The sequence below is a fragment of the Eptesicus fuscus genome, chromosome 21, assembly GCF_027574615.1.
Source record: "Eptesicus fuscus isolate TK198812 chromosome 21, DD_ASM_mEF_20220401, whole genome shotgun sequence".
Classification (NCBI taxonomy): Eukaryota; Metazoa; Chordata; class Mammalia; order Chiroptera; family Vespertilionidae; genus Eptesicus; species Eptesicus fuscus.
In genome coordinates, this window is record NC_072493.1 from 40,438,749 (window position 1) to 40,462,082 (window position 23,334).

The 23,334-nt window shown below is 62.4% G+C and overlaps 3 protein-coding genes and 1 long non-coding RNA gene across 15 annotated transcripts; 1 reads left to right on the forward strand and 3 right to left on the reverse strand.

The window, feature by feature from the left end:
* Positions 1–21: 21 nt before the first annotated feature.
* SIX5 (SIX homeobox 5) lies at positions 22–4,234 on the reverse strand. Of its 2 annotated transcripts, none has more exons than XM_054710922.1 (3): positions 3,397–4,234; positions 1,969–2,489; positions 22–1,403 (listed from the first exon to the last, which is right to left on the reverse strand). In XM_054710922.1, the coding sequence occupies exons 1-3, from the start codon at positions 4,194–4,196 to the stop codon at positions 784–786; spliced, it is 1,941 nt and encodes a 646-aa protein (XP_054566897.1). In that variant the 5' UTR covers positions 4,197–4,234; the 3' UTR covers positions 22–783. The 2 variants fall into 2 exon arrangements, with proteins under 2 accessions (XP_054566897.1, XP_008156551.2); XM_008158329.3 differs by having other exon boundaries at positions 1,687–2,489.
* An 839-nt stretch (positions 4,235–5,073) lies between these two features.
* Positions 5,074–14,752, reverse strand: DMPK (DM1 protein kinase). 8 transcript variants are annotated; one of them, XM_028135139.2, is made up of 16 exons: positions 14,459–14,752; positions 12,677–12,746; positions 12,190–12,276; positions 11,880–11,963; positions 11,701–11,796; positions 11,097–11,245; positions 10,794–10,887; positions 10,344–10,550; positions 10,001–10,264; positions 9,355–9,440; positions 7,871–7,982; positions 7,044–7,201; positions 6,858–6,955; positions 6,648–6,694; positions 6,289–6,378; positions 5,074–5,952 (listed from the first exon to the last, which is right to left on the reverse strand). In XM_028135139.2, exons 1-16 carry the CDS (start codon positions 14,635–14,637, stop codon positions 5,800–5,802), a joined length of 1,974 nt encoding a protein of 657 aa, XP_027990940.2. In that variant the 5' UTR covers positions 14,638–14,752; the 3' UTR covers positions 5,074–5,799. The 8 variants fall into 8 exon arrangements, with proteins under 8 accessions (XP_027990940.2, XP_027990933.2, XP_027990934.2 ...); XM_028135132.2 differs by lacking the exon at positions 12,677–12,746 and having other exon boundaries at positions 6,289–6,374; positions 10,016–10,264; positions 12,190–12,281; XM_028135133.2 differs by lacking the exon at positions 12,677–12,746 and having other exon boundaries at positions 10,016–10,264; positions 12,190–12,281.
* LOC114228627 (uncharacterized) lies at positions 10,862–11,735 on the forward strand. 2 transcript variants are annotated; one of them, XR_003614757.2, is made up of 4 exons: positions 10,862–10,920; positions 11,023–11,242; positions 11,392–11,497; positions 11,655–11,735. It is a non-coding gene; the product is annotated as an uncharacterized LOC114228627 (long non-coding RNA). The 2 variants fall into 2 exon arrangements; XR_008554986.1 differs by having other exon boundaries at positions 11,035–11,242.
* A 1,420-nt stretch (positions 14,753–16,172) lies between the features above and the next one.
* Positions 16,173–23,128, reverse strand: DMWD (DM1 locus, WD repeat containing). 3 transcript variants are annotated; one of them, XM_008158328.3, is made up of 5 exons: positions 22,538–23,128; positions 21,170–21,352; positions 17,916–19,184; positions 17,036–17,107; positions 16,173–16,727 (listed from the first exon to the last, which is right to left on the reverse strand). In XM_008158328.3, exons 1-5 carry the CDS (start codon positions 22,976–22,978, stop codon positions 16,680–16,682), a joined length of 2,013 nt encoding a protein of 670 aa, XP_008156550.1. In that variant the 5' UTR covers positions 22,979–23,128; the 3' UTR covers positions 16,173–16,679. The 3 variants fall into 3 exon arrangements, with proteins under 3 accessions (XP_008156550.1, XP_054566901.1, XP_027990900.1); XM_054710926.1 differs by lacking the exon at positions 22,538–23,128 and adding an exon at positions 21,868–21,934; XM_028135099.2 differs by lacking the exon at positions 17,036–17,107.
* Between the last annotated feature and the right edge of the window lie 206 nt (positions 23,129–23,334).

Sequence of the window (23,334 nt, forward strand, 5' to 3'; positions counted from 1 at the left end):
GAATCTCAAATTGGGTTTTGTGTGGCTCAGTTTTTCTTTGGGAAAGTTGTTTGGAAAGTAACCCAAACTCCTGGAGCTTTTAGTTGTCTGTTAACTTTATTTTAATGAAATGTAGGCATAACATGTCCTAGAAAAATAAAGATTTAGGATACAAACTAGACACGGGGGACAAGGTTGCCCCGCGGGTGCGGGGATCTTTGGTCTGGGGCTGGACGTGACAATGAGGGCTGCAGTCCAGGGGAGCGGAGGGGAATCCTCGCCCAGGCCACCCCACACCTGCATTGTGTTGCAGCTGGAAGAGCCCAGCTGGGAGGCTGTCAGTCCCTGGGCACAGGACTGCCCGTCCTCCACCCTGATTCCAAGCAGTTCTGAGAACTCTGGAGGTCAGTGGAGCTATTAATAGTGTTTTAGGGAGTGATAGGGAGAGGGCTCAAGGGGGTTGGAAATCCAGCCATTTTGCAGGGTTTTCAGCTCACAGCTCGTACCAGGTCAAGGGGGGCAGAGCTCCTGAGTCAGGACCCCCCAGATCTCCCCACATATATGGGGCAGAATAAGGAGAGGGCTGTAACAGAGGAGGCTTCCCATCCAGGGGGACGGTGCCCTAGGACAGGGAGTGACGGGTGAGCCCCGCACGTCCAGGGCTTGGAGGTTAAGCAGCCGGGGAGAGGGTGTAGTGTATGTGGAATCTTCAGATCAACAACTGTGTTCCTGAAAGGTTCCCTCCTCCCAGCTGTCCTGGATCTCAAGCACCGTTGTCAGGAGAGGCGATGGGGACTGGCGGGGTCACAGTTCCAAGGGCTCTTCCACAGGCACCGACTGTAGCTGGGTCAGGACCTTGGTCTCAGCTTCCAGCCCCTCCTCCACCTCGCCCCCTGCTGTGGCCCCCAGGAGCAGCCCCTCAGGGTCAGGGTCTGGGAGCCTCAGCACAGTGTGGGGGGCCTGCGTCCCCAGCCCCTTCTCTGCTTCTAGCAGCCCCTCTGTGCCTGTGCTCAGTTCCAGTCCCGATGGCCAGATGGGCACGGCTGCAGGTGACAGCATGAGGCCCTCAGGTGGGGGCGCAGGGAAGCCAGCCAGGAGGCAGGAGGAGTCTGGGGAGAAGGGCAGGCTGGCAGCAATGGTGGCGGCAGGGGCAGGCGGTGGCTGTGGCAGCTGCTGGGCAGAAAGTGCGCCGAGGGCGTGGGCCTCTGGGAGAGCGGGGCTGGGGGCCACGGGGAGGGCTCCTTCGGGCACTGAAATGGCCGCATCTGGCTTCAGGGGCAGGGCCAGGCTGGGGGCAGGCGGCAGGACCTGGGAGACCAGCATGCTGGTGGGGAAGGTGGCCGTGAGGATGATCTTGCCCTGCTGCACGGCCACACCTGTCACGATGGGACTGCCAGACACAGGGTTGGCCAGGAGGAAGTTTCCTGTGGGGAGAGATGTCAAGGCACAGGGTTAGAGGGGGCTGCTGGCTGGGAGCAGAGGTGGCAGTTAAGCTGCTGGAAGGCAAGGGGAAGGAGATTAGCCAGAGGCAAACCGATCCCCTCAGAGTGGGATTAAGTCTGGGTGGTTTGAGCCTCCGCACAACCTGGCACAAGGGGGTTCTGGGACATAGCAGGGATGAGCTACCCCCAACCCAAGCCCACCAACAGCACTCTCCCTCCCTGAGGTAACTACCCCCACCCAGGCTGGACGGAGGCAGAGGGGTACCTGGGGCAGTGGCCGGAGGCAGCTGCAGGGCAGTCACGCCCACCCCGGAGTTTATCAGATGCACATTAGTAGGGCCCGCTGTAGCTGCCACCTTCACGGGGCTGCCTGGCCCAGCTGCCAAGAGCTGCAGTGGCCCCACAGCTTGTGGCAGAGTCACCACCTGTGAGGTGGGCACCACCTGGGGCAGATTCAATAGTGGGGAGGTGGGGCCCAGGCCTGCAGGGTACCCCGGGGGTGGGGAAAGTGGCACCACTTGTGGGGCAGCCACAGAAGCCACTGGACCTGGGGGCAGAGGAAAGGCAGCAGCCGGCGGGGGCCCAGGCACCACTTGGGGCAGAGGCACTGGCACCTCCTCTCCAGGTGTTCCCAAGGCAGCCACCGGGGGCCCCTTGGTGTCAGGGGCCTCAGGCTGAGCTTCCTCCAGTCGAACCTCCCCGGTCTGAGGGTCCAGGACCAAGGAGGTCTTGCCCTCGCTGGGCCCCGTGGGGCTAGGCTGTGGTGGGGGGGCGCCCCCACCCCCTGTGAGCAGCAGGGGGCCCAGGCTGGAGGCTTCACCCAGGGCCAGGCTGTTGATGATGACAGGGCTCCCATTGAGAAGCACCGCTGGTGAGCTGCTGGCAGCCAGGAAACTCCCGTTCACCAGGATGGAGGAAGAGGCAGGGCATGGCGCAGGAGGGGCGGCCCCAGCCAGGAATATGGAGCCCTGGGCAGGGGCCTCCGTGGCCACTGGAGCCACCCCCCTCTCCAGGTCCTCAGGACTGCGGCTGGACTCATCCTCAGTAGCGGGGTTCCCATCAGACTCGCTGTTCAGAGAAAGGATTGTGAGTTGTGGCCCTGAATGCTGTTTCCCCACTGGCCAGCTTCCCGCCCAGAGCTGCAGGAGCCTCCCCATCTTCCCCCAGCCCAAACTTTTGGGAACAATGGGGGGATGCAGGTGGGGGAGTAAGAAGCCTCCTCTCCGAGACCACCTAAGGCCCCCACGGGCAGAGCCTCTGCAAGCCCTGCCTGGACATCACTGCATGAAAGCTAAAGCTGTCCCGATCCGGAGTGAGGAGGCCGGAGCATCCAGGCTGCCCGGTCCCGGGGTCAGGCTGAAAGCAGCCTGGAGGCTGCGGAGCCGGGAGGTGGCCGCCAGCTCAGTCCTCGGTGCCCTCCTCCCAGGGCGTCAGAGGAGGGAGGGAGAGGCTGGCGTGCTGGGTGGGAGGGGAAGGGCTTGGGTTACAGGGAAACCGGAGCTGGGGAAGGTTCACGTTTCACAACAAAGACAGACGACCGACCACGCCGTTTGGGCCCCGGGGGGGGCGGGGGGGTGGCGGGGAAGGGTGTGTGAGAAAGCCGGGGTCGGGGAAGGACCGGGCAGCGCAGCGGCCAGAAAGAAGCCCCGAAGCCGGTGCAGGAACAAAGGCCCCTCCTCTTTCCCCGTAGCCCCTTTTTCTCACTGTCTCCCCAGTCTAGCCTACACGGATGGGGATCTAGGATGGGGTCCTGAGTGGAGCAGAGGAAAGAGGTCTCCCAGCCTCCGCGAGAGAAGCAGCGACGTTGGGGAGAGGGCCGGGCCGTGTGCCCGCGGCATCCACACTATTCCTCACGCCTGGCGGGCGCCAGAGGTGTGAGCGGGAGGCATCGGAGGAGTTCGCGCGGCTCCAGGAGGGGGCTGGTGGGTAGCACGTTCCTGGGAAAGCGGGACTTGCGCTGCCCGGGTCCCCTCACCTCTTGCAGGGCGCGCCGCCGCCGCCCCCGGTCCGGTCGCGCTGTCGCCGGTTCTTGAACCAGTTGCTGACCTGCGTGAGCGAGAGGCCGGTCAGCGTGGCCAGGCGGCGCTTCTCGTCCGGCGTGGGGTAGCGGTTGCCGCGATAGCAGGCCTTGAGCGCGGCGCGGGAGCGCTCCTTGAAGCAGTAGACGGTCTCCTCGCCGTCCCAGATGGTCTTGGGCAGCGGGAACTTCTTCCGCAGACGGTACTTGTCCACTGCGCCCAGCGCGCGGCCCCGGGCCCGCTCCGCCTCGTGGTAGCGCGCGCGCAGGTAGAGGTCCTGCAGGAAGGCGTGGTGGGCAGCGGGGAAGGGGCGGCTCTCGAGCAGCCGGTAGAGCTCGGCGTACTCGCCCCGCTGGAAGGCCACCAAGGCCCGAGCGCGCAGCACCGGGTCGCTGCCACGTAGGCGCTCGGCCGGGGGCAGTGCTCCCAGGAAGCGGCTCAAGCGGCCGGCATGGCCCGCCTGTAGCAGCGCCTCGCAGACGCACGCCACCTGCTCCGGCGAGAAGCGGAGGCCCGTGGGCGGCTCGGCAGCGGCCTCGAGGGGCGACCCGGGAACGCCCGGGGACCCCGGGCCCTCCGCTCCCGCCGCCGCTTCGCCCGCCCCGGCCCCGGCCGCCGCCGCCGCCTCACCCTCGGCCGCCTGCAGTGTCTGCAGGAGCTGGCGCGCTTCCTCCTCCTCCTCTTCGGTCGCCGCCGCGGCCACCGCCTCCCCCCCTGCAGCCGGCCCCGCGTTCGGCTCAGCAGGCAAGGTAGCCATGTTTTGCAACTTTGGGAAGTTCCTCCCTCCTTCTCCTCCTCCCTCGGGCTTTCCCCAGCCCCCTCCCCCGCCCGTCCCCCCACTCCGCCCCCCCCCCGTTCGCGCTTCCCGATCTTCTCCCCCTGTCGACCCTGCGAATCCCCCAATGCCTGGCCCAGCGCCCCAATAGGGTCTCCCAGGGTCTGTGTGTGCCCGTTCCCCTCCTCGTCTGTCCGTGATTCTCCCTTTGTTTTCCCTCCGCCTCAGGCCGCTCTTTTTGCCTCCCCCCGCGTGTGCCTCTTGCTCAGGGCCTCAGTTTCCCATCGGGACAACGGAGAAGGTAACGGGCCGTCCGGGAAGGCTAAGGGCGCGAAGCCACCTCCGCCCCAAGACTGAGCTTCTGCACGCCTCCGTCTCCAGGGTCCTCTGAATGCCCCCACACTCCCCATCTCGGCCTGCGCTCCGCCCCTCGGAATTCCCGGCTCCACAGGGGGGCGGGTCTGGCACGGAGAAGGGGCGGGCGAAACAGGCTAGAAAGTTTGCTGTAACTTTTCTAAAGCGTAAGTCCCTGGAACGGATGCGCGTGGCCCGCGCAGGCGCAGTAGGAGGAGGATGGACGCACGCGCGGCGGGTGCTGCCCACTTCTTCCCCGCGAGCCGGTGGCACAGCTGGGCCACAGCTGGACAACGGGCGGTGTCTTGGGGGTGGGTTGCCCGTCTGCCTCCTCTATTGGTCAAATTGTTAGGCCACGCCCCCTGACACCCACCCACGTCCCTGATTCGTCCGCCTCGGCTAGTCCCCGGCAGGCCATTGGCCGCTTCCGCTCGCCTTCTGATTGGCCCACCAAGCAACCTCTTTCCCGCAACGCAAACAGCAGAGACCGCCGAGTTCAGAGCTTTGGGCAGACAAGGGAGCCTTTTATTCACGAGGGTCGGGGGTGGGGTTCCTAGGTGGGGAGAGACAATAAATACCGAGGAAGGTCGGGGTTTCAGTGCATCCAAAACGTGGATTAGGGTGCAGGGTCCTGGAGCTTTCAGCCGGTCGGAGGACAGGTCAATAAATACCCAAACCGCCCAGGCGGGAGGAGCCGGCAGAGGCTCCGAGAGCAGCGCACGTGAGGAGGGCGCGGGAGGCCCCGAAAAAGCGGGGCTAATAAAAGCGGACGGTTCCCGAGAGCAGCGGGGCTCGCGCTAGACATTCTCTCGCAGAGAACGGGCGAGCAGGGCTTCATGCACAAGGATTGGTGGTTTTCGAGCCGATGTGGGTGGGGTGCGTGGAGGGTGACAAACAGATGGCTGAGCTCTGGCCCTGATGCCTTCTCTAGATCGCAGTTTGCCGATCTACGTCGCGGCCTCAGCCAGGCCGGAGGAAGTGGTCCGCGTTTCCACCCACAGCACCACGTCGGGTTACAAGCCTCCTTTTAGCCCCGCGCTCCGGCCTTGGGCCCGGCTCCTCCCTCCCCGGCCGCCAGGGGGCGGGCCGGATCACAAGGCTGCAGCTGGGGTGGAGACCCACACTTGGAGTGGTGTGAGCCGGGAGGCGATGTAAGTGGCTTCTGGGCCGAGCCCGCGTCACCCAACCCTCCAGCGGGGCCCGAGTGGAGGACAGGCCGGGGCTCTAAAGTTCAGGGGACGAAGACGGCTCCTGGGCGGCGCCAGACCCGGGCGGGATGGCCTGCGCAGGCCACCAACCCAGTGCAGCCCAGGGCGGCGGTACCAGCCAGAGCAGCGGCGAACAGGAACAAGGAACGCGCCTCCGATAGGCCAGACCTAGGGTCCTGCGGAGGAGAGGGCGGGATCAGCGCCAGTGTAAACGGACACCTGATTGGTTGCTGGGGCTCGCCCCGCCCCCTTCGTAGACGGTTCCTCATTCTTCCCACCCCCAACAACTCGGGCAGCTGTGATTGTTCGGCTTGCAAGCCTGTGGTCTTGTCTGACCGCTGTCATTGGCTGCTTTTCTAGCGGCCTGTGTTGATTGGCTTCCAAAGCACCCTCCCCCGGCAGAAGCCCAGCCCCATAGAGGTGCAGCTAAGCACAGGCGGCTTGGGGCTCCTTGAGGAGGCGGGGGACGCGGAGGCGGCGGCGGGTGGGTGGGTGTAAGCAGCCGGACGTACCCTGGCAGGGAGCAGCAGGTGGCGGCGGTGCATGGGGCTTGGCCCCACCAGCGGGCACTGGCCCAGAGCCACGGCCGGGGGGCCATCTAGCTGGAGAGAGAAGGGACAGGTGACCCAATCGGAGCCCGGCCACCTCGGTGGGGGGCGAGAGACGGGGAACCGAGGTCGGGGAGGGAATCGAGGGATTTGGTGAGAGGCCTGAACCGTGGGAGATCTGGTGGATATGGGGCTGAAGGGAAGGTTCTGTTGCCTGGAACCCCAAAGGAGTATAGGTGAGCCCTAAATCTGGACGGGGAGACGGGGACAGGGTCTGCAGAGGGGGCAGCAGGCTTGACGCAGGGGAAAAAGAGGGGTCTTACATGGGAAGGTGGATCCGTGGCCCGGGGACTGGGGACCCCCGTGACAGCTGGAAGGAGAAGAGAGAGGTGTAGGGTGCGTGCAGTGACTGAGGAGGACAGTGGCGCGGTGTGCCTCAGCCTAGGCCACTCTCCCTCCCCCAGGTGTCCGCACACACTGGCGAGCCCACCTCCCCGGGTGCCCGAGGGAAAGGAGGTGAACGAGGGACTCACCTGCTGCTCCCTGCGCCTGCAGCCCCTCCATCCGCTCTTGCAGCTGCTGGATGTGCGCCTCTAGGTCTCGGTTCCTGGCATCAGCCTCGCGGAGTTGACTGAGGGGAGGTAAGGACCGTGAGCCCTTTGGGGTCCCTGAGAGAGGCTGCTAAAGGTAGCGACAGGCCCCTGTGCCCTGACCCCGACCTGGCGAAGTTCTGGTTGGCCGTGCGGATGGCCTCCAGCTCCCTGCTCAGGCTCTCCCGGGTGAGCATCTCTTCCTCCAGGGCCTCCTGGAGCTCCTGCAAGGTCACCGCGGCCTCTGCCACATCCGCTGGGATTGCCACCGGAACTGCCACTTCAGCCTGCACATAGGGACTGGGCTTAGGGCTGCCTGTGGCTCCGGGGGCACCCGAGACTTGGGCATAGGTTCCAGGCCTGGGATCCTCTCTTGCCTTCTACACTCCTAGATCTTTCTGGAATCCCCACAGTTCCTGCGATGATCCAGGCACCCTCCCTCCCTAACCCACCTCCCGCCCTGGTCTCCAGCCTGTCATGGGCTCCACTTCCAGCCACCTCCTTACAGGAACCAAAGGGTTGTTCCTAAAACACTAACAACGTGACCACGTTGCAGCCTTGCTCAGAACGTCTCCAGCTCCTCGTGCCCGGTTTGGTTTGGTTTGGTTTGGTTTGGCCTCTGCAGCCTCCCTCCCCTCACTCTTCACCCCGCTTCTGCTGGAACAGTTCAGCTTCAATACCCTCCTTTCAGGGTCAAGGACAAACCAGCTGGTTCCCACCTCAGGGCCTTTGCCCTGAAGCTCTTCTCTGCTAACGAGTGGGCACTTTTCTTCCCCTGGGTGGTCCCCCTCCTGCAGGGCTTCCCCTGCCCAGAGAGTCCCCTGCACACACACTCAGTGCCCTCTGATCGTCTCTGACTGAAGTAACACGTTTCCACCTCTGAGTCCGCTCAGAGGGCTTATCGCTCCACGGCACGCACTACCCTGGAAATCTTGGCCTCTCCTCCAACAACTCACCTTTTCCTCTGGTGGGGGCACCGTGGGCTCCAGGCTGGGCACTTGCACAGGTGGCTCAGGCAATGGCTCGGCCTCCAGTTCCATGGGCATGGGGCCCTGGACCTCATCGTCCCTGGGGAGGGGGAGAGAGCCAGGACTCCCTAGCCTCTGGTCATGGGGCAGCTAGATCCAAAGACCCGTGGTTTGAGGAGGGCGGGCAGAGTGAAGGGAACAAGTTGCTAAGTCGGTGTGACAGGTCTTCCTCTTGGGAAGGAAAGAGCCTGCCCTCCGCATGGCCTCGGGGCCCTGGGAGCTGCCCTCTGCACCTTCTGTGGGAACTCGGGGAACAACACCCATGTTCTAGGGCCCCTCATCGCCTCCCTCTCCATGTGACCTTTGCAGATCCCTCTCCTTAGGGCCTCGGGACAGTGAGGGGACCCACTGAGTGGAACACTGCCCAGCTCTGGCCACCTCCAAAGGTAAAGCTTTATGACTGTGTGTGGATCCCAAGACTGTGACCCTAGACATCAGCACCCTCCCTCATACCGGCCGCTGGGCGGGGGACCCACGCTCCCTACAAATACCAAGTGGCAATAAAAGTAGTTGTTCCTCCCAATCCAGCAAGCCCCTCATGGAACTATGTCTCAAGGACCTAACCATCGGCACATGCATGCAGCCTGGCTTAGGGCAGAGGACAGGCTAACTGAGTCCTGACCTGCACAATAAGGAGAGTGTACACAGCGGGTCAGGATCAGGTTGTAGTTCATTCATAACAAATGGTGTTTGTCATACATTGTCGGGTAACAAAACAGGCTACAATGCAGCAGGTTCTTGAGCTGCTAAAAATGTGTGTGTACACATGAGCCAGGGACCGTCGCTGATGTTGGGCTTCCTTTCATCCACATATTATAATTTACTAATGCCAAGCAATGCATTATTAGTGGGGTTCATGTTTTATTTTTTATCGATTGATTGATTTTAGAGCAAAGAGAAAGAGAGAGAGAAACATCGATTTGTTGTTCCACTTATTTATGCTGTCATTGGTTGATTCCTGTATGAGTCCTGACCGGGGATTGAACCCACAACCTAGGTATTTTGGGGTGACACTACCAACTGAGCTACCTGGCGAGGGCTAGAATTAATGTTTTAAAAAGGCTTTATGTGAGTGACTCATTGAATTGGTGTTGTCCTAAGATTGATTTTAAAATTCTAAATTTTGCTTTCTAGGATTCTGAGGTCCCATGACTCTGTACTAGAAATCTAAAAGTGGCTCCGAGGTTTCACAATTGAATCTTAAAATTTCAAAGTACGTGATCTGAGATTTAAGGCCCTACAACTCTGTGTTCCGGAGTCCTTGGTCCCAAGTCAGTAAGGTTCCAAGACTGACCCTGCAATTCTACTGGGCGCTGATGGGCCCGGAGACTGTAACCCTGAGCGGCCTCCTGGGGCCTCGAGGCCGGCACCCCCAGCCTGCTCCGCACAAGCCACACAGGGGCAGCTCTTACCTGAGGGCCATGCACGAGTAGGAGTAGCCCACAAAAGGCAGGTGGATCCCCAGCGGCATGCCTTCCCGCATGTCTGACAGCGTCTCCTAACACAAGAGAATCAGACAGGAGGTGACCACCAGTTATGTCTTAACTTAAATTTCCCCCCAAACCCACCCTTAGGACTCATGTAAAGTGTCCCTCCGTCATTTATTGTGTCCTGTTTCCCTCAAGGTGCCCGTAAATACGTATCAGTTTATACTTCTCCAAACTGGAAGTGGATGCGGGACCAGGGCAGTGCCCAGCACAGCTGGGGGAAGTGTTGAGAGGCGGCGGCCTCGGGAGGAAGAGTTTCCTATGTGCTTTCCTGCCTTCCACCTCCTCCTTCGGGTTCGGCTCCGGGAGTGCCCTGATAGTGCCCTTCTCCAGGAGGCCCTACCCCTGGTCTCCTTCATCCCAGCCCTGATTTCTCTGGGGTGTCATTGTTTGGGGACATGTGTCCCCCGTTGGACTGTGAGTCTAGGCCACCGCTGGGTTCCCAGCCCTGGACAGGCACAGAGCAGTTGTTCAGGGGAAGAAATTGGGTCAGGACCCCAGGAGACGGGCACTGAGGTCACCCGAACTTGATGGAGAAGGGATGAGGGGAGCAGGGGTCGCAGGTACCTACCCCGCCCCCGCTCACCATGGCAGTGAGCCCATCTTCCACCACATCGAAGTTGCACGTGTCGGTGGCTCCCTCAAAGTCCGGCGTAAACGGAGGCACGCTGTCTCGGAGACCATCCCAATCGAGGCCGAAGAAGAAAGGATGCTTCTGGAAATCGCCTGCTCCGTTCCGGCCCAGCCGCGTCTCCGGGGGACACAGCAGTCGCTGGATGAGGTCGCGAGCCTCCTCGGGGACTCCCGCATCAGCCAGCGGCAGAGAAAGGTGCTCCTGCTCAGAGGGAGAGGAAAGCGGGGCGTCAGCCGGGGCGCAGGTGCGGAGGGGTCGGGGCTCCGGGGGCGCTGCTCACCTTGTAGTGCACGATCTTGCCGTAGGTCTCCGCCGTGGAGTCGGCGTAGAAGGGCGTCTGCCCGTAGAACATTTCATAGGCGAACACGCCCAGGGCCCACCAGTCACACTCGGGGCCGTAGCTGCCCGTGCCCGGCCCGCCGCCCACGGCCTGCAAGATCTCGGGGGACAAGTAGTCAGGGGTGCCCACAGCCACCAGCGACCGAACCTGGGTCAACAGAATCAGAGTTGGGCTCAGCCCCACCCACTGAGCCCTGGCCCCGCCCCAGCGCTTGGCCCCGCCCCCTGACAGCCTTGGGGTGGAGCCGGCCGCCCTGAGTGGCCTCCTCCCCTTCGCCCCTCCCAATCCAGGCCCCCCTCTATCCTGGCTCTGCCAACACGCGTCACCCGCCCCACACTCCGCCCCGGACCCCACCCCTCATGGGTGGCACCGGGCGGGCGCACCGCTCACCATTCCGTCCGCCCGCAGCTTGAGGCAGGAACCAAAGTCGGCCAAGCGGATGTGGCCGCAGCGGTCGAGCAGGATGTTGTCGGGTTTGATGTCCCTGCCCAGCGGGAAGATGGGAGTGGAGGGATAGGTGAGCCTCCCTCCCGCCATCTCACAGGCTCAGGCCCCATTCTCACGGGGACTAGACTCCCAACTCCCAAGCCTCCAGGCCTTGCCCTCAGGCTGTCTCCAGGTCCCTCTCCAGGCGCTGCCCCGCTGGGCTCCACCATTTGTCCAGGCCCCACCCCCAGCCCCTGAGGCGCCCACCTGTGCACGTAGCCCAGCCGGTGCACCGAGTCTATGGCCATGACAATCTCCGCCAGGTAGAAGCGCGCCATCTCGGCCGGGATCCGCTCCCCGAACTTGCTCAGCAGCGTCAGCAGGTCCCCGCCCACGTAGTACTCCATGACCAGGTACTGGGAGGGGGCGTGTCACGGGGGTCAGTCAGCCCCTAGAGACACCTCGTTCCTGGGCAGCAGCAGCCCCAAGGGAGCCCCAGAGGTCTTCCAGGCCAAATCAGAGACCCCCCCTCCCCTCCAAAAACCCCCAAATTCTTCTCTAGGCAGCGATTCACTCCCCGAGAGAAGAGAACCCAGAGGCCTCCTGATGCTCAGAGTGTAGAGCTCCCCAGATACCCACACAGACCCTGCCGAGCTCTCCCATTCCAGGTAAGATCCCCCAAAGGCGGCAGCTTTCTAGAGCCCCCAGAATCAGCCCTGGGAACGGACAGGAAGGAACATCCGCCATCCGGGAAAGGAGGCTATTCCTTCCACACACAGCCCCCCACCCTAAAACCTCTCCCTGCCCCGCCTCCTTGATTGACAGCCTTGGGGTGGAGGTTCGACCCCGTAGTCATCGGGCCGGGACTCACCAGGTAGTTCTCATCCTGGAAGGCGAAGTGCAGCTGCGTGATCCAGCGCCGGTCCCCGTTCACCAACACGTCCCTCTCTTCGCGGAAGCACGACACCTGCGGGGCAGCGGGCGGCGCTGAAGCGGCTGGGGGTCCGCGGGAGGGTCCCCAGCGCCCAGCACAGCCAGCCCGGGCCTCACCTCGCCTCTCTTCAGCATATCCCACTTATTCATGATCTTCATGGCGTACACCTGGCCCGTCTGCTTCATCTTCACGACCGCTACCTGAAGGCCGAAACGGGGTGGCTGGGGTGGCGGAGGTGAGGAACACCCCAAAGCCCAGACGGGACGCCACCAAAGCCCCGCCCACCACGCCACGCCCATTGCCGTAAGCCCCGCCCCTGCTGGGTTTAGGTTCTAAACTCATTCATCAATTTCTCAGGCCCGGCCCCCAGGCTCGGGACCTGCCGGCGGCAGGGAAGGTCCGGGCTCCCGCTGGCGCGGGGCTCACCTCGCTGAACGCCCCGCGTCCGATCACCTTCAGGATCTCGAAGTCATCCCGCTGCAGCCGGGCCTCCTTAAGCCTCGCCGCGATGGGCTCCACTGGGGGCGGGGGCGGGGCGGTGAGAACCGAGGGTCACCGGGACTGACAGTGGAGACGAGGAGGAAGTCCCACACACTGTTCCTCAGTCTCCCCTCTCTGATCCTCACTCTCAACCTCCCCTTCTCTTTGCTCTTCCCTTTGTGACTGTTCGCCTCCCAAAGGCTGCCCCACGTAAACACTGTGAGGTTTGGGGGATGCAAAACTGCCCTCCTACAGAAGTGGGATGCCTGGGAACCCCTTTTTGGACAAGGCAGGGGGCTCTTGTGGGAGCAGGGGTGGGGTACGGGGGACCCCAGAACAGAGGGAGGACAGGCCCAGTTCTAGCTCCTTGGGCTTCAGGCCCCCACCCCCAATTGGGATGATGGGAACAGGGTCCGAACATGCAGCTTTACGCTGTCCCTCTAGGTTCAGAGGCAGGCGGCTCCTGGCCCACACTTAGGGAAACACTGACTTGGGGGGCGGGGCTGGGAGATGGAACTGAAGAGGGGACAAGGCCATAGTGGACCCGCATCCAGGGCTCCGGGCCCAGTTCAAATGTGCTCTCAGTCCTTGCAATCCAGGAGCAGCGCTCTGCTCTCCCTTACTTACAGGTGGGGACTCAGGGCTCAGACAGGTGAACTCATTTGCCCAAGGTCCTATAGCTGGGAATGTTAACCCAGCAGTTTGGGAATGCGCGGTTGGGGGTTGGGGGTTGGGGGTTGGGGGTGGAGGCAGGAGACGCAGGGACTTGGGAGAGGGAGGCCTAGACCCCCAGGGGTGGAAGCCACTGGAGACCTCGGGGTAGAGTGGAGAGGGGATGGGGGTGAGGAGGAATGAGGGGAGATCCAGTGGTTATGGAGGGGGGCTAGGAGTCCGGATGGGGTTCGGGGAGAGTGGGCCAGCAGGGAAGAACCAGCGAGGGCCCAGGATTGGGGAGGGAGGAGAGAGCCAAGGCATTGAGCCCTTTTAAGGCAGTGGGAACCCAGGCCCCCTCCCCCGCCCAAGCCCGCAGGGGAGGGGCCGCAGGAGGCTGCTCGGGCCACAAAAGGAGTGCGCCTCCCAGGAGAGCCAGACCCCTGCCCCCACCACAGGTCTCAGTTTACCCTGCAGGTCAAACGGCATCCTCTGCAGAAAAGCGTCTAAGAGAGTGACCAAGGGGCTGGGGGGAGGTGGGGGTAAGGCTCTCCCAGAGGCTGAGTGGCCTTGACCTCCATCTTCCCATCTGCGAATTGGGAGGTAGGAGGAGGAGCAGGGCCTGGGTTCTGAAGAGATGGACACAGGAAAGGAGGAGAAGGCAGAAAGAGGAAGCCGAGGGGCGGACAGAGCCTTAGGACCCAGAGCCAGTGGAGGGCCAGAGTGGCAGACTGTCACAGACAGAAGCCCAAGTGAGCCTGAGCCCTGGGCCAGGAGAGGGTGGGGACAGACGAGGCAGGAGGCGGAGGTTCAAGCATCTTCCCTCCGGAGGACTGGACCTATTTCTGGGGAAGACTTGGCAGGAAGGGGCTCTGCGGGAGACGCGGAGGGTGGAGGTCATGAAGAAGTAACGGGTCTGTGGAGCTGGAGTCAAGGCTGACCTGTGCAGACTACAAGGGACCGAAATGGATGGGGGTTCCTCCTCCTGGGGGCAGACAGGGGACAGGATGGCTCCTGTCTCTAGAGCTGGTTGTCCCCTAGGGCCTGCCTGAGTCACTGAGCCCTGTCAGTGCCTGGGCACCTGTTGGGGCAGCTGGAGAGGCTGGCGCCTAACACCTGCCCGTGGACCGCGCCCCTGGCAGCTGCCCCGTCCTCTGTGCTAGCCGCTGTGCTCTGGGGACCAGGGTGGAGGCCATAGGGCCATTTTGGTGTGTGTGGGCACCTAAGCGACAGGACTCCCAGCATGTCCCTAGGCCTGGACTTGGGGAAAGGGGTGCAGGGGGCCATGGGAGGCTATTCCCAGCCCAGCCTACCATGGCTTCCAAGTCATGGCTCTGAGTCATGGTTGCCCTGGCCTCTGCTGACCCCACTCTGCCCGGCAAGAGTGGCTCAGGGGTCGGGGCATGTCACCCCAAGAACCAGTCCCAAGCTCTGGGCCCCTGAATAGGAAGCTCTCCCCATGTCTGCCCTGCCCTCCAAGAGCCACCGGTGCCCAATCCCATTCCCTGCCTCTGCCCTACCCCCACCTTGCAATGGGGAGGGGGGCATGCAGGCGGGTACTCACCCCACTGCAAGAAGTCGGCCACATACTTGTCCTGGGCCAGGTCGGAGGCACCCAGCTCCTGGTGGACGCCCAGGAGAAGGTCGAGCAGGGGCTCCAGCCCCAGGAAGCCGGGGTCCAGCACCAGCTGCTGGAGCCGCCTCAGCCGCACCTCGGCTGACATGTCGGGCAGGCAGCACCATGGCCCCCTCCCCGGGCCAGGGCCTCGGGGTCCTCCCGTCACGGGGCCTGGCAGCCCCTGTTCAGGCCCCAAGGCCCCGGCTGCATGTCCGCCTGTCCCTGGCTGTCCCCTGGGCCTCTGGCCACTTCTCTCTGCAGGATGCAGAGGCCTCCTCCCCTTCTCCCCACCCCTTGGCCGGCCCCCTCCCGCCTACCAGCCTTAACCCCTCACAAGCCAGGCCCCCCCCCAGAATGCTTCAGTGTGAGACTGGGGGGTAGAGAATCTCAACCATTCAACAACCCTCCTCCCCCCAATAAAAGGCGGAGTACAGAGGAAGCTAAAGCAACAGGTGTGACAGGCCCAAGATGAGCCCTCCCATTCCCCAGAGGGGGCCAATTAAGGACCAGTGACCTGTAACACCCCTCCCGAGCCCTGGAGCTGCGGGGAGGAGAAAGGGGGGAGGCTTGGGAAGGGGGGCAGGAGGCCAGGACAGCTTTGTGGGTGACTCAGCTGGGATTCAGACTTTGGGACAGTTTATATTTAGCCCTCAGGCCTTCTGCTTTACACTCTTTTTTTTGGCAGGAGGTGGGGAAGGGGTGGTGAGAGAATTGGGAAGGGAGGCCCTCAGGAGCCAAGACCAGGGGTGACACCGGCCAAAGACTGGGGGAGGCAGAGGAGCCCCCAAAATAGCTCCTCGGGCGGCATGCAGCCACATTCCTGCCCAGGCCAAGATTAGAAACAAACATGGGGGGGGGGGGGGTGGAGGGCGGGGCAGGAGAGCGAGCCGGGAGGGATTTCGTTGTCCTTCCCAGGCGGCCACCCTCCCGGAGGAAACTGGTGCCTGGACAGCTGGGCTGGGCCGGCCGAGGCAGCCGGAGGCCAAGACCCGTGCTCAAGGGCGCTCGCTCTGGGCCTTTGGCGCTGCCTGGGGAGCCCCCATTTGGAAAGACCCTGTACGTTTGGGCATCTTCAAGCAAGGCTGCAGACTCCCGCTGAGGACTCTGAAGGGGGGCCCTGGTGGTTCTCTTCCCTCAGGGTTTGGGGGGTAGACTCTCCTCATCCAACGGGCCCTGAGCACATCCCTTCTCCCACCTTGTTTTTCCTAGTAAACGGGGGCAGGAGGCGGCAGGCCTGGCTGCTCGGCCCCCATTGAAGTGGACTGATGGGCACACGCTCCCCCCAGCGCACACCCACTCCGACCTGCTTCCCCAGGCGCCAAGGCCCTCCTCTGGCCTCTGTGATTTGTTTCCTGCGCCCATGCAGCCTGGCTGGCTCAGCTCTACTGCTCTTCTCGTTCCTTTTCTAATCTGCACTGGAGGACCAGCTTGGAGGGAGGGAAACACTGATGGGCTGCCATGTGCTCCATCTCCCCTGCCCATGCCGACCCGGCAGACCAGCCATCTCTCAGTGCTGGAAAAGCCCACCAACCCAGCCACCTGGCCAGGGCTCTAACTTCCTAAATAAACTTTATCTTAAAAAAAAAAAAGTGGATTGCTGTAGCCCGCAGTGAGCATGCACACTCCCGCCACACCTCCAAGGAAGGGACCAGAGACGCTGTGAAAACAGGGAACTTTAGTATAAATAAGAGGTGCTGGGGACAGGAAGGGCCCCAAAGGGCTTCCATAACTTAACACTTTTCAGAAGCACGAACACCAGCAGGGGAAATGGGGTGTGGGGTCAGGAGGGGCAGGCCGCCCTGCCCTGCCCGCAGACTGAGGGGCACACTGCGGAGCTGGGGCTCTTGTGGGTGGGGAGCTTCTCCCTCCGCCCCCCATGACCAGTCACATGCTGGGGACAGGGATGAGGCTAACACTGATGTTTCAGCGGAAGGGGTCGTTGTACTTGGCAGTGGGTGGGGACAAGGCCGAGGCCACATGAGCCACTACATCCCCCCAGGTTCTAGACCAGTCTGGGGGGGGACTCTCTGCCCCCCAATTTGTGCAGGGTGGGGGACCGGAGCAGTCCATCCGCCATGGTTAGTCTTGTTAATAGGTTGATCCGTGAGGTCAGCGGAGGGTTATGGCTAGGAGGCGAGGCGGGGCAGGGAACCCAACATCCAGGGCTTCACACCACGGTGCCACTTGGGGAGTTGCCTGGTTGGGAGGAGATGCCCTGGGGAAGATGAGAGGGGAGACAGCAGGGGTTAGAGAACATCTGAGGTCCCACCACCCAGGCCTTGCCCTTCAGTCCACCCCAGACACCCCCCACCCCAGGATGCTGCTCTAGGTTCTGGAACTTCATCTCAACTAGCTTCCCTGTCCCAACAGGCAGCACTTTTAGGCAACAATTAAAGTCCTAGGTGATCCTGAGCAGAGGAAGGGGTAGGAGTGGACGTGGGGAAGAGGGGAAAACTGGGGTCCCCTTCTGAGGGGGGGGGGCCTGAGATTCTGGGGGGGAAGAGAATTCAGGGACAGTCCTACCTCTACCACTGACTTGCTGGGTGACCTGGGCCAACTTCCTTCCCCTGTCTGGGCCTCGGTCTCGTCAGTGAACTAGGGAGATAGAGGGGTCTCTTTCAGGACTCACAAGACTCCCCAAATCCCAACACCTCACCTGTGAGGCTCTGAGACTGTGCTCTAGGTTCTAGGGATACAAGGCACTATGATCCCCAAACCTCCCTTCCCTGGAACCAAGTCACGGCTCTCAGATGTGACATGCTGGGCGCCAAGCCCAGACCCGAGGAGCTGAGACATCGGAGTCCACGGCTCCAAGGTTACAGGCGCCCGGCCCGTGCTCCACCCGAGCCCCACGGCCACCCCAGGAGGGCGCATCCACCGCCTGCTGCCCCTCTTCAAGCCTCGCTGTCCTAAGTGAGGGGCAGGGACCTGGCCGAGTCACACAGGGAGACGTGCAGAACTGGGCCCGAGCCTGGTATTCCTGTCTGTGCCTCCGGCACCCGGCTCATACCCCGACAGCCCAGAGCCAGGCCGCAGGGCGGGCCCAAGGCTCAGTCTTGCCCACAGAATGTGACCCGCAGTATCCAACGTTTCATCATTTAAAAATCACATTTCCACAGAAATACGGATCTGGCTTCAAGGAACAAGTGGCGAGACCTGGCTGTGCTGGGCTGTGGCTGCCCTTCTGGTAGCTGGCCGTGGTCCCTACCATACCCCGCTCTCTCCTACCTGACCGTGTGGACTGCTGCCAAGGGTTCTAGACCTATGGGGAGATGTGGCAGGGCTTGCTGAGGCACTAAGTTGGCCATGGTTGCCCCTCACCCTATGGGCTAGAGGCTGTGCTCTCCCCAAACCCGCCTCTTCCTGAGTCCCAGGTCCCGGTGGGCCGGGGTGGCCGACTCACCGCCTTGCCCGGCCGGGCCCAGGTGCAGATGAGGCCCTCCTGGCAGGCGGTGATGATGCAGTCCTCCAGGAACAGGAGGACCGTCAGCCGCTCCTGGGCAATCTTCTTGCACACCAGGGGCTCGAGCAGGGGCACCTCGTGGATGCGCGGGCACAAGGCCGTACCCAGCACCTTGGCCGGGTCCAGACGGCTGTGGGGAACAGGGCCACTGGGCTTGTCCCCGCTGCTGCCGCCCCCGCCACCCCCCCGGCTGATGTTGCCCAGGCTGTGGTAGCGCTTGTGCTCCTTCTCCGCCCCCCGGTCCCGCCGTTCCTGCAGCGTGAGCGTGGCAAAGCGGCCGATGCTAAACGGAGTGCCCGGCTCCGTCACTGTGCCGGGGCCACCCGCCTTGCCACTGCCCGCTGGGTGTGGGAGGCTGTTGGAGCGGGACAGTGAGCGGGGCAGGGACCCGGGGCCGGGCTCGCCACCCCGAGAGCTGCTGGCAGCAGGCGGTGTGGTGCTAGGCGTGCCGGGGAGCGTGCGGGTGCGGGCCAGGGGCGGGTGCGGGTAAAGCACGTCTTCGGTGAGGTCCCACAGGCAAAACTGCGTGTCCTGGCCGGCCGAGCCGAAGCGGTAAGTGATGGAGCCGGCCTTGGGCATTGGGGAGAGCGGGTCTCCCCCAGTCGAGCCTGGGCCGGCCACCTCGGGCTCCTCCTCCTCCTCGACACTCCGTTCCGCATCACCACTGGCTGCTGCCGCCTCCTCGGCCCTTGTGGTGTAGGGGTCGAAGGCCACAGCATTGACCCAAGACTTGTGGCCGTGGCCGCGGGCCACCACGCGGCCCTCGGTGAAGGACCACACGGTGACCAGGTCATCTTCGCCACCCGTCACAACATAGCGCCCATCAGGGCTCCAGCACACGCAGAGTAAGCCCCCAAAGTAGCTCTTCATGAGCCCCCGCAGGAGCATGGAGTCAAAGTGAAAGACGCGCAGGCAGCCGTCTTGGCTGACACAGGCCAGGTGCCGGCCGTCAGGCGAGAAGGCAAACTCGTTGAGGGGCCCCTCACCCACCGCCCACTTGGCCAGCGGGTTGCGGGGTGCCTTGCTCTTGGCAGCGTAGACGGCGAAGCCCTCCCCCTGCTTCAGCAGGCTGTACTGGGGGGGTGCCGACGCGCATGGGTGGCTGACGTTGTACAGGTACAGGTGGCCGCTGGCGTGTGATGCCAAAAACAGGCTCTCGGACTCAGGCAGCCACTTCAGGTACGTCACCTTGGTCTTGTCAATCAGCCGCTGCCGGGAGAGAGGACGGGGTTGGGAGAAGGCAATCAGACACTGACAGACCTCCTTCCCAACCTGGTCCCCCAGGAGGCCATCTGACGTGGCCCAGGCCCCCTGGGAGAAGAGCCCCACTCTAGGGAAAGGGCGGTCATGGGACACAGAAGGGCGGCTTTTGATGCAGCCACAGAGCTCCATGGAGCCTCGCTGTCCCTTTTGGCAAGGACAGTCCTGCCTTCCAGGGAACTGTCTTCTGTCTAATGCCCCCACCATCTTTCCATGTCGGGCTCAAGGCAATAAACTGGCCCGCAGGCTCTCAGCTCCCCTAAGGAGCCGTTCAGGTCACTGTTCCAGCCCCAGCACAGAGCTTGGCGCACAGGAGGTGCCTGGCAAGTGTTTCCTAGACACGTGAATGGCAACCCCACCCTGCATGCAGCTCATCTTTGCTCCTTTTCTCCTCATAACTCGCATCCAATTCTTCAATAATATGCAGAATCTGACCTCTGCTCACCCTGAACCCCAACCACTCTGGTCCCAGCCACCATCAACCCTGTAGTGGCCTAACTGGCCACTAGGCCACCCCTGCCCATGTCCATTCTCTACACCCTTGCCAGATAGCTGCCATTAGAGTGTGAGTCAGCACCTGCGCCCTCCCACTCTGAACCCCAGGGCAGCCTTTCTCAACCAGGGCTTCAGAGAGAACTCAGCTCTAACGCCCTTAGGCATCCATCGAATGAAAGGAATTAACTTCTTTTCTCCGTATCCCAGTTGCTTCTCATTCTTGGGAGAATTGAGAAATAATCAGATCAAAACATTTCTGTTCTATGGCTCAGATGAACCCCAGGGGAGAGGCTCTAAAAGCCCGCCTTTCCTCAGCCTTCCAGCCCCTGCACTACCTGGCCCCGCAACTGACTTCCGGGAGCTCACCCCCTTCCCTCCGCAGCAGTGACTGCTCTGACCAGGTCCTGCTGCGGGGCTTCTGTCCCCGCCGTTCCCTCTACTCAGAATGTCCTTCCCCGGTTCACTCTTCCTGCCTCCTTCATGTCTCTATTTCAATGTCACCCTCCCAGTGAGGCCCTTCCTGACCACTCCCCCACCTCCCCACGCCCCCGCCATGCCCCTTCGCTGACTCTTCTCCGCAGCACTCAGCACCTGGCGAACCGCATACCCACTGGCTGGATCACTGTCTGTCTGCCTGGCCAGATGAAAGCTCCAAAGACGGGCCCTCTGTTTTGTTCACCGAGATGAGACATCCCCAGTGCTGAGAACAAGCTGGGCCCTGAACAAACGCTCAATAAGTATTCTGTGACTGGGTGAGCTAGTGCATTTTTATTCCATCCACTGTTCCCCTCACTCCCTTCTGCCATTCATGCAATTCTGTGTAGATGGAACACGCTTCTGAACAGAGACACAGGGCACGAGTACCCACAGACAGGCTGCTCGCTGGCATTTCCTCCTGTGCCAAGTCTGCCCAGGACTAAGCAATCTCCATGCGTGATTCTACAACAGTCCTGTGAGGTAGGGATGAAAACTCCATTTGCAGAGCAGAACTGAGGTGCCAGGAGGCACTGTCACCTTCCCAAAGCCACACGGCGAGGAAATGTGGTACCGCAAGGATTTGAATCCAATGCCCACAGGGCCCAGAATGTGAAGGCCTACGGCTCTGACTTAAAACCAGTCCAAATCAGTTCTCTAATCTGCAAAATGGGCCTCTCAATACCTAACCAACCCATTGGTTGGTGAAAACTCCAGGAGTAATGATTCAGCATATGGCTAACAAAGCACAGGGCCTGGCACAGTAGGCGCTGTGTCATTATTAGCTATCACACCGGCTGCTGTCTGTCACCCATCCCACACAGCTGTCAGTCCACCCCGCTTTTCTCCCTCATCCTGTCCCTCTCAGGCCCACACTGCTCCCCAGTGAGCCCCCGTATAATGGCCAACAGTATGCGTGTAGCTGGTGGGAGAGAAGGGAAGGGCCACTCGGGGGCCACAATCACCTCTTCATTGAACAGCTTGCTGGTGTCCTTCTTGATGAGATCCAGGTACTGCACCTGGCCGGCTGAAAAGCCCACCAGCAGGGAGATGGTCTCTGTGGCAGCAGTGAACTGGTTGAAGTCGTGGCAGGTGGGCTGGGTGCCCTTATAGATCCGCTTGTCAATTGGCTTGTTGAGGTCGATGGACTTAAGTGATGGGAGAAAAGGAGTTAATGGCTTCTACCACTGAGGAAGGAAGAGGGTGTTGAGGTTGGGGAAAACCACTAAGAGGAAGCACGGTTAAACCCCCGAGGGAAGTGGGTAGGTAGATGGGTGAGTGAGGAGGGAGGGAGCAACCACAGACAGGAAGAGGGACCCAAATTTCATACAGAACAGAGAAAAAAAAGACAGGAAGGACCCCCTACCCAGGGCATAAGACCACAGTGCCTCCCCAAAGCTGGACCCCTCCAACTTCAGGGACACCCTTACTCACAGCATTAGGGTTCGGGGTCCCCATAGTCCCTGAGCTCTGATTCCTTTCCAGTCTTACCTCATAACCTCAGCCACCTCCTCTGGGTCTTAGCAACACAATATTCCAACCCTCGTCCCCCCGCCCCCAAACTCAGGGTCACCCAAATCCCCAGGCCTCTAGAGCTCATCTCAGGAGTCCCTTCACTTCAGAGTCCCTAAATCAGTTCAGGAACCATTAAACCTCATGGTACCTTCATACCCTCTGGACTTGCAGGATCCCCATCACTTCTGGGGACCACCATAAACTCCAGGGGTCTCATCCCTCTGGCACCTAGATCACCGTAGAGACACCCATCACACCTGAGGATGTCCCCTCTGGGCTCGCATCACCTCCGGATCTCCCATCAGCTCAGAGATTCTCATTTCCTCCAGGACCCTCATTAACTCCGGAACCGGCATTTTCTCTGGGATCCCTAGAACCTCTAAGCCCCCATCACTTCCAGAATCCTGACCTCTGGCTGCCCAGGTCTGGAGACGCCCTCCTAACACCTCCACAGACTGCAATCCCCCTGGGTTCTGCATCACCTCAGGATCCCCTGTCACCTGCAGAATGCCTGCCACCAGAACCCAGGAGGATCTCCATCATCTCGGATTCTCCATCACCTCCAAAATACTCACCATCCCAGAACCTCCGCCCGCCCCTAACCCCCATAACGGGGGATCCCAAATGACCCCAAGGCTTCCCATCACCTCCAGGATGCCCGGCACCGGGAGGCCTCCCATCACCTTTTAGGGTGATGCATCACCCCTAGAACCCTTTCCCCCAGGGATGTCCATCACATCTAGATGCCTATCTCGGGGCCCCCTACCACTTCTGGGTCACCTAGGGACCCCCAGCCTCTCAGCACCCAGGCCGCTCACCCGTTGGCTCCCGCGGCGGCAGCACCCCGGGTAGAAATAGAGCTCGCGGCCCAGGTTGAAGCAGACGCGGTCTCCTCCGGCCCCGAGGCCCGCGGGCGTGGCGGGCGGCTCCCCGGTCCCGGCGTTGTCCGGCTCTCCGAGGCGCACGAGGCTGAGGCGCACAGCGGGCAGCGCGGGCCCGGGCCCGGAGCCTGCGGGTGGCGGAGACGACGCGGGGCCCGCGGCGCCGGGGCCGGAGGTGGAGGCAGGGCCCGGCGGGGGCTGCGGCGGCTGGGGCGGCGCCGGGGTCTGGGCGGAAGCCGGACCCGACCTGCGAGCGGCGCCGTCTCCGGGGAGCAGCTTGTAGAAGCCCTCGCGGGTGCGGAACTGCGACTTGATCTCCGCGCAGTCCCCCATGGAGGCGCCCGGGCCCGCGCCGCCCTCCGCGCCGCCCGCCGCCATCTTGGGCGCCCCCCGGGCCCCGCCGCTGCGCGACCGCCGCCCGCCGCCGGGCCCCCTGCCGGAAGCCGCGGGCCCGCGCCGGAAGAGGTGGGGTCGTCGCCCGGACGACGCCTCCTGGATTGGCAACGGGGGGGACGAGCCCGGCCGTCGCTCGGGTAACGGTTCTCGGTCTCCGGGCGGGGCGAAAGGTGGGCGCGGCCTTGGTGCCGGAGACGACCCTGTGATTGGCTGCGGGGGCGGGGCCGCAGGGAAGGGGCGTGGCACTTTAAAAGAACATGTCCCTAGCAACGGCGCCCTGGGAACCGTTTGCCTAGCAACGGAGAAACCCTCCAGAGAAGGCCCGTTTCCTCCCCTGG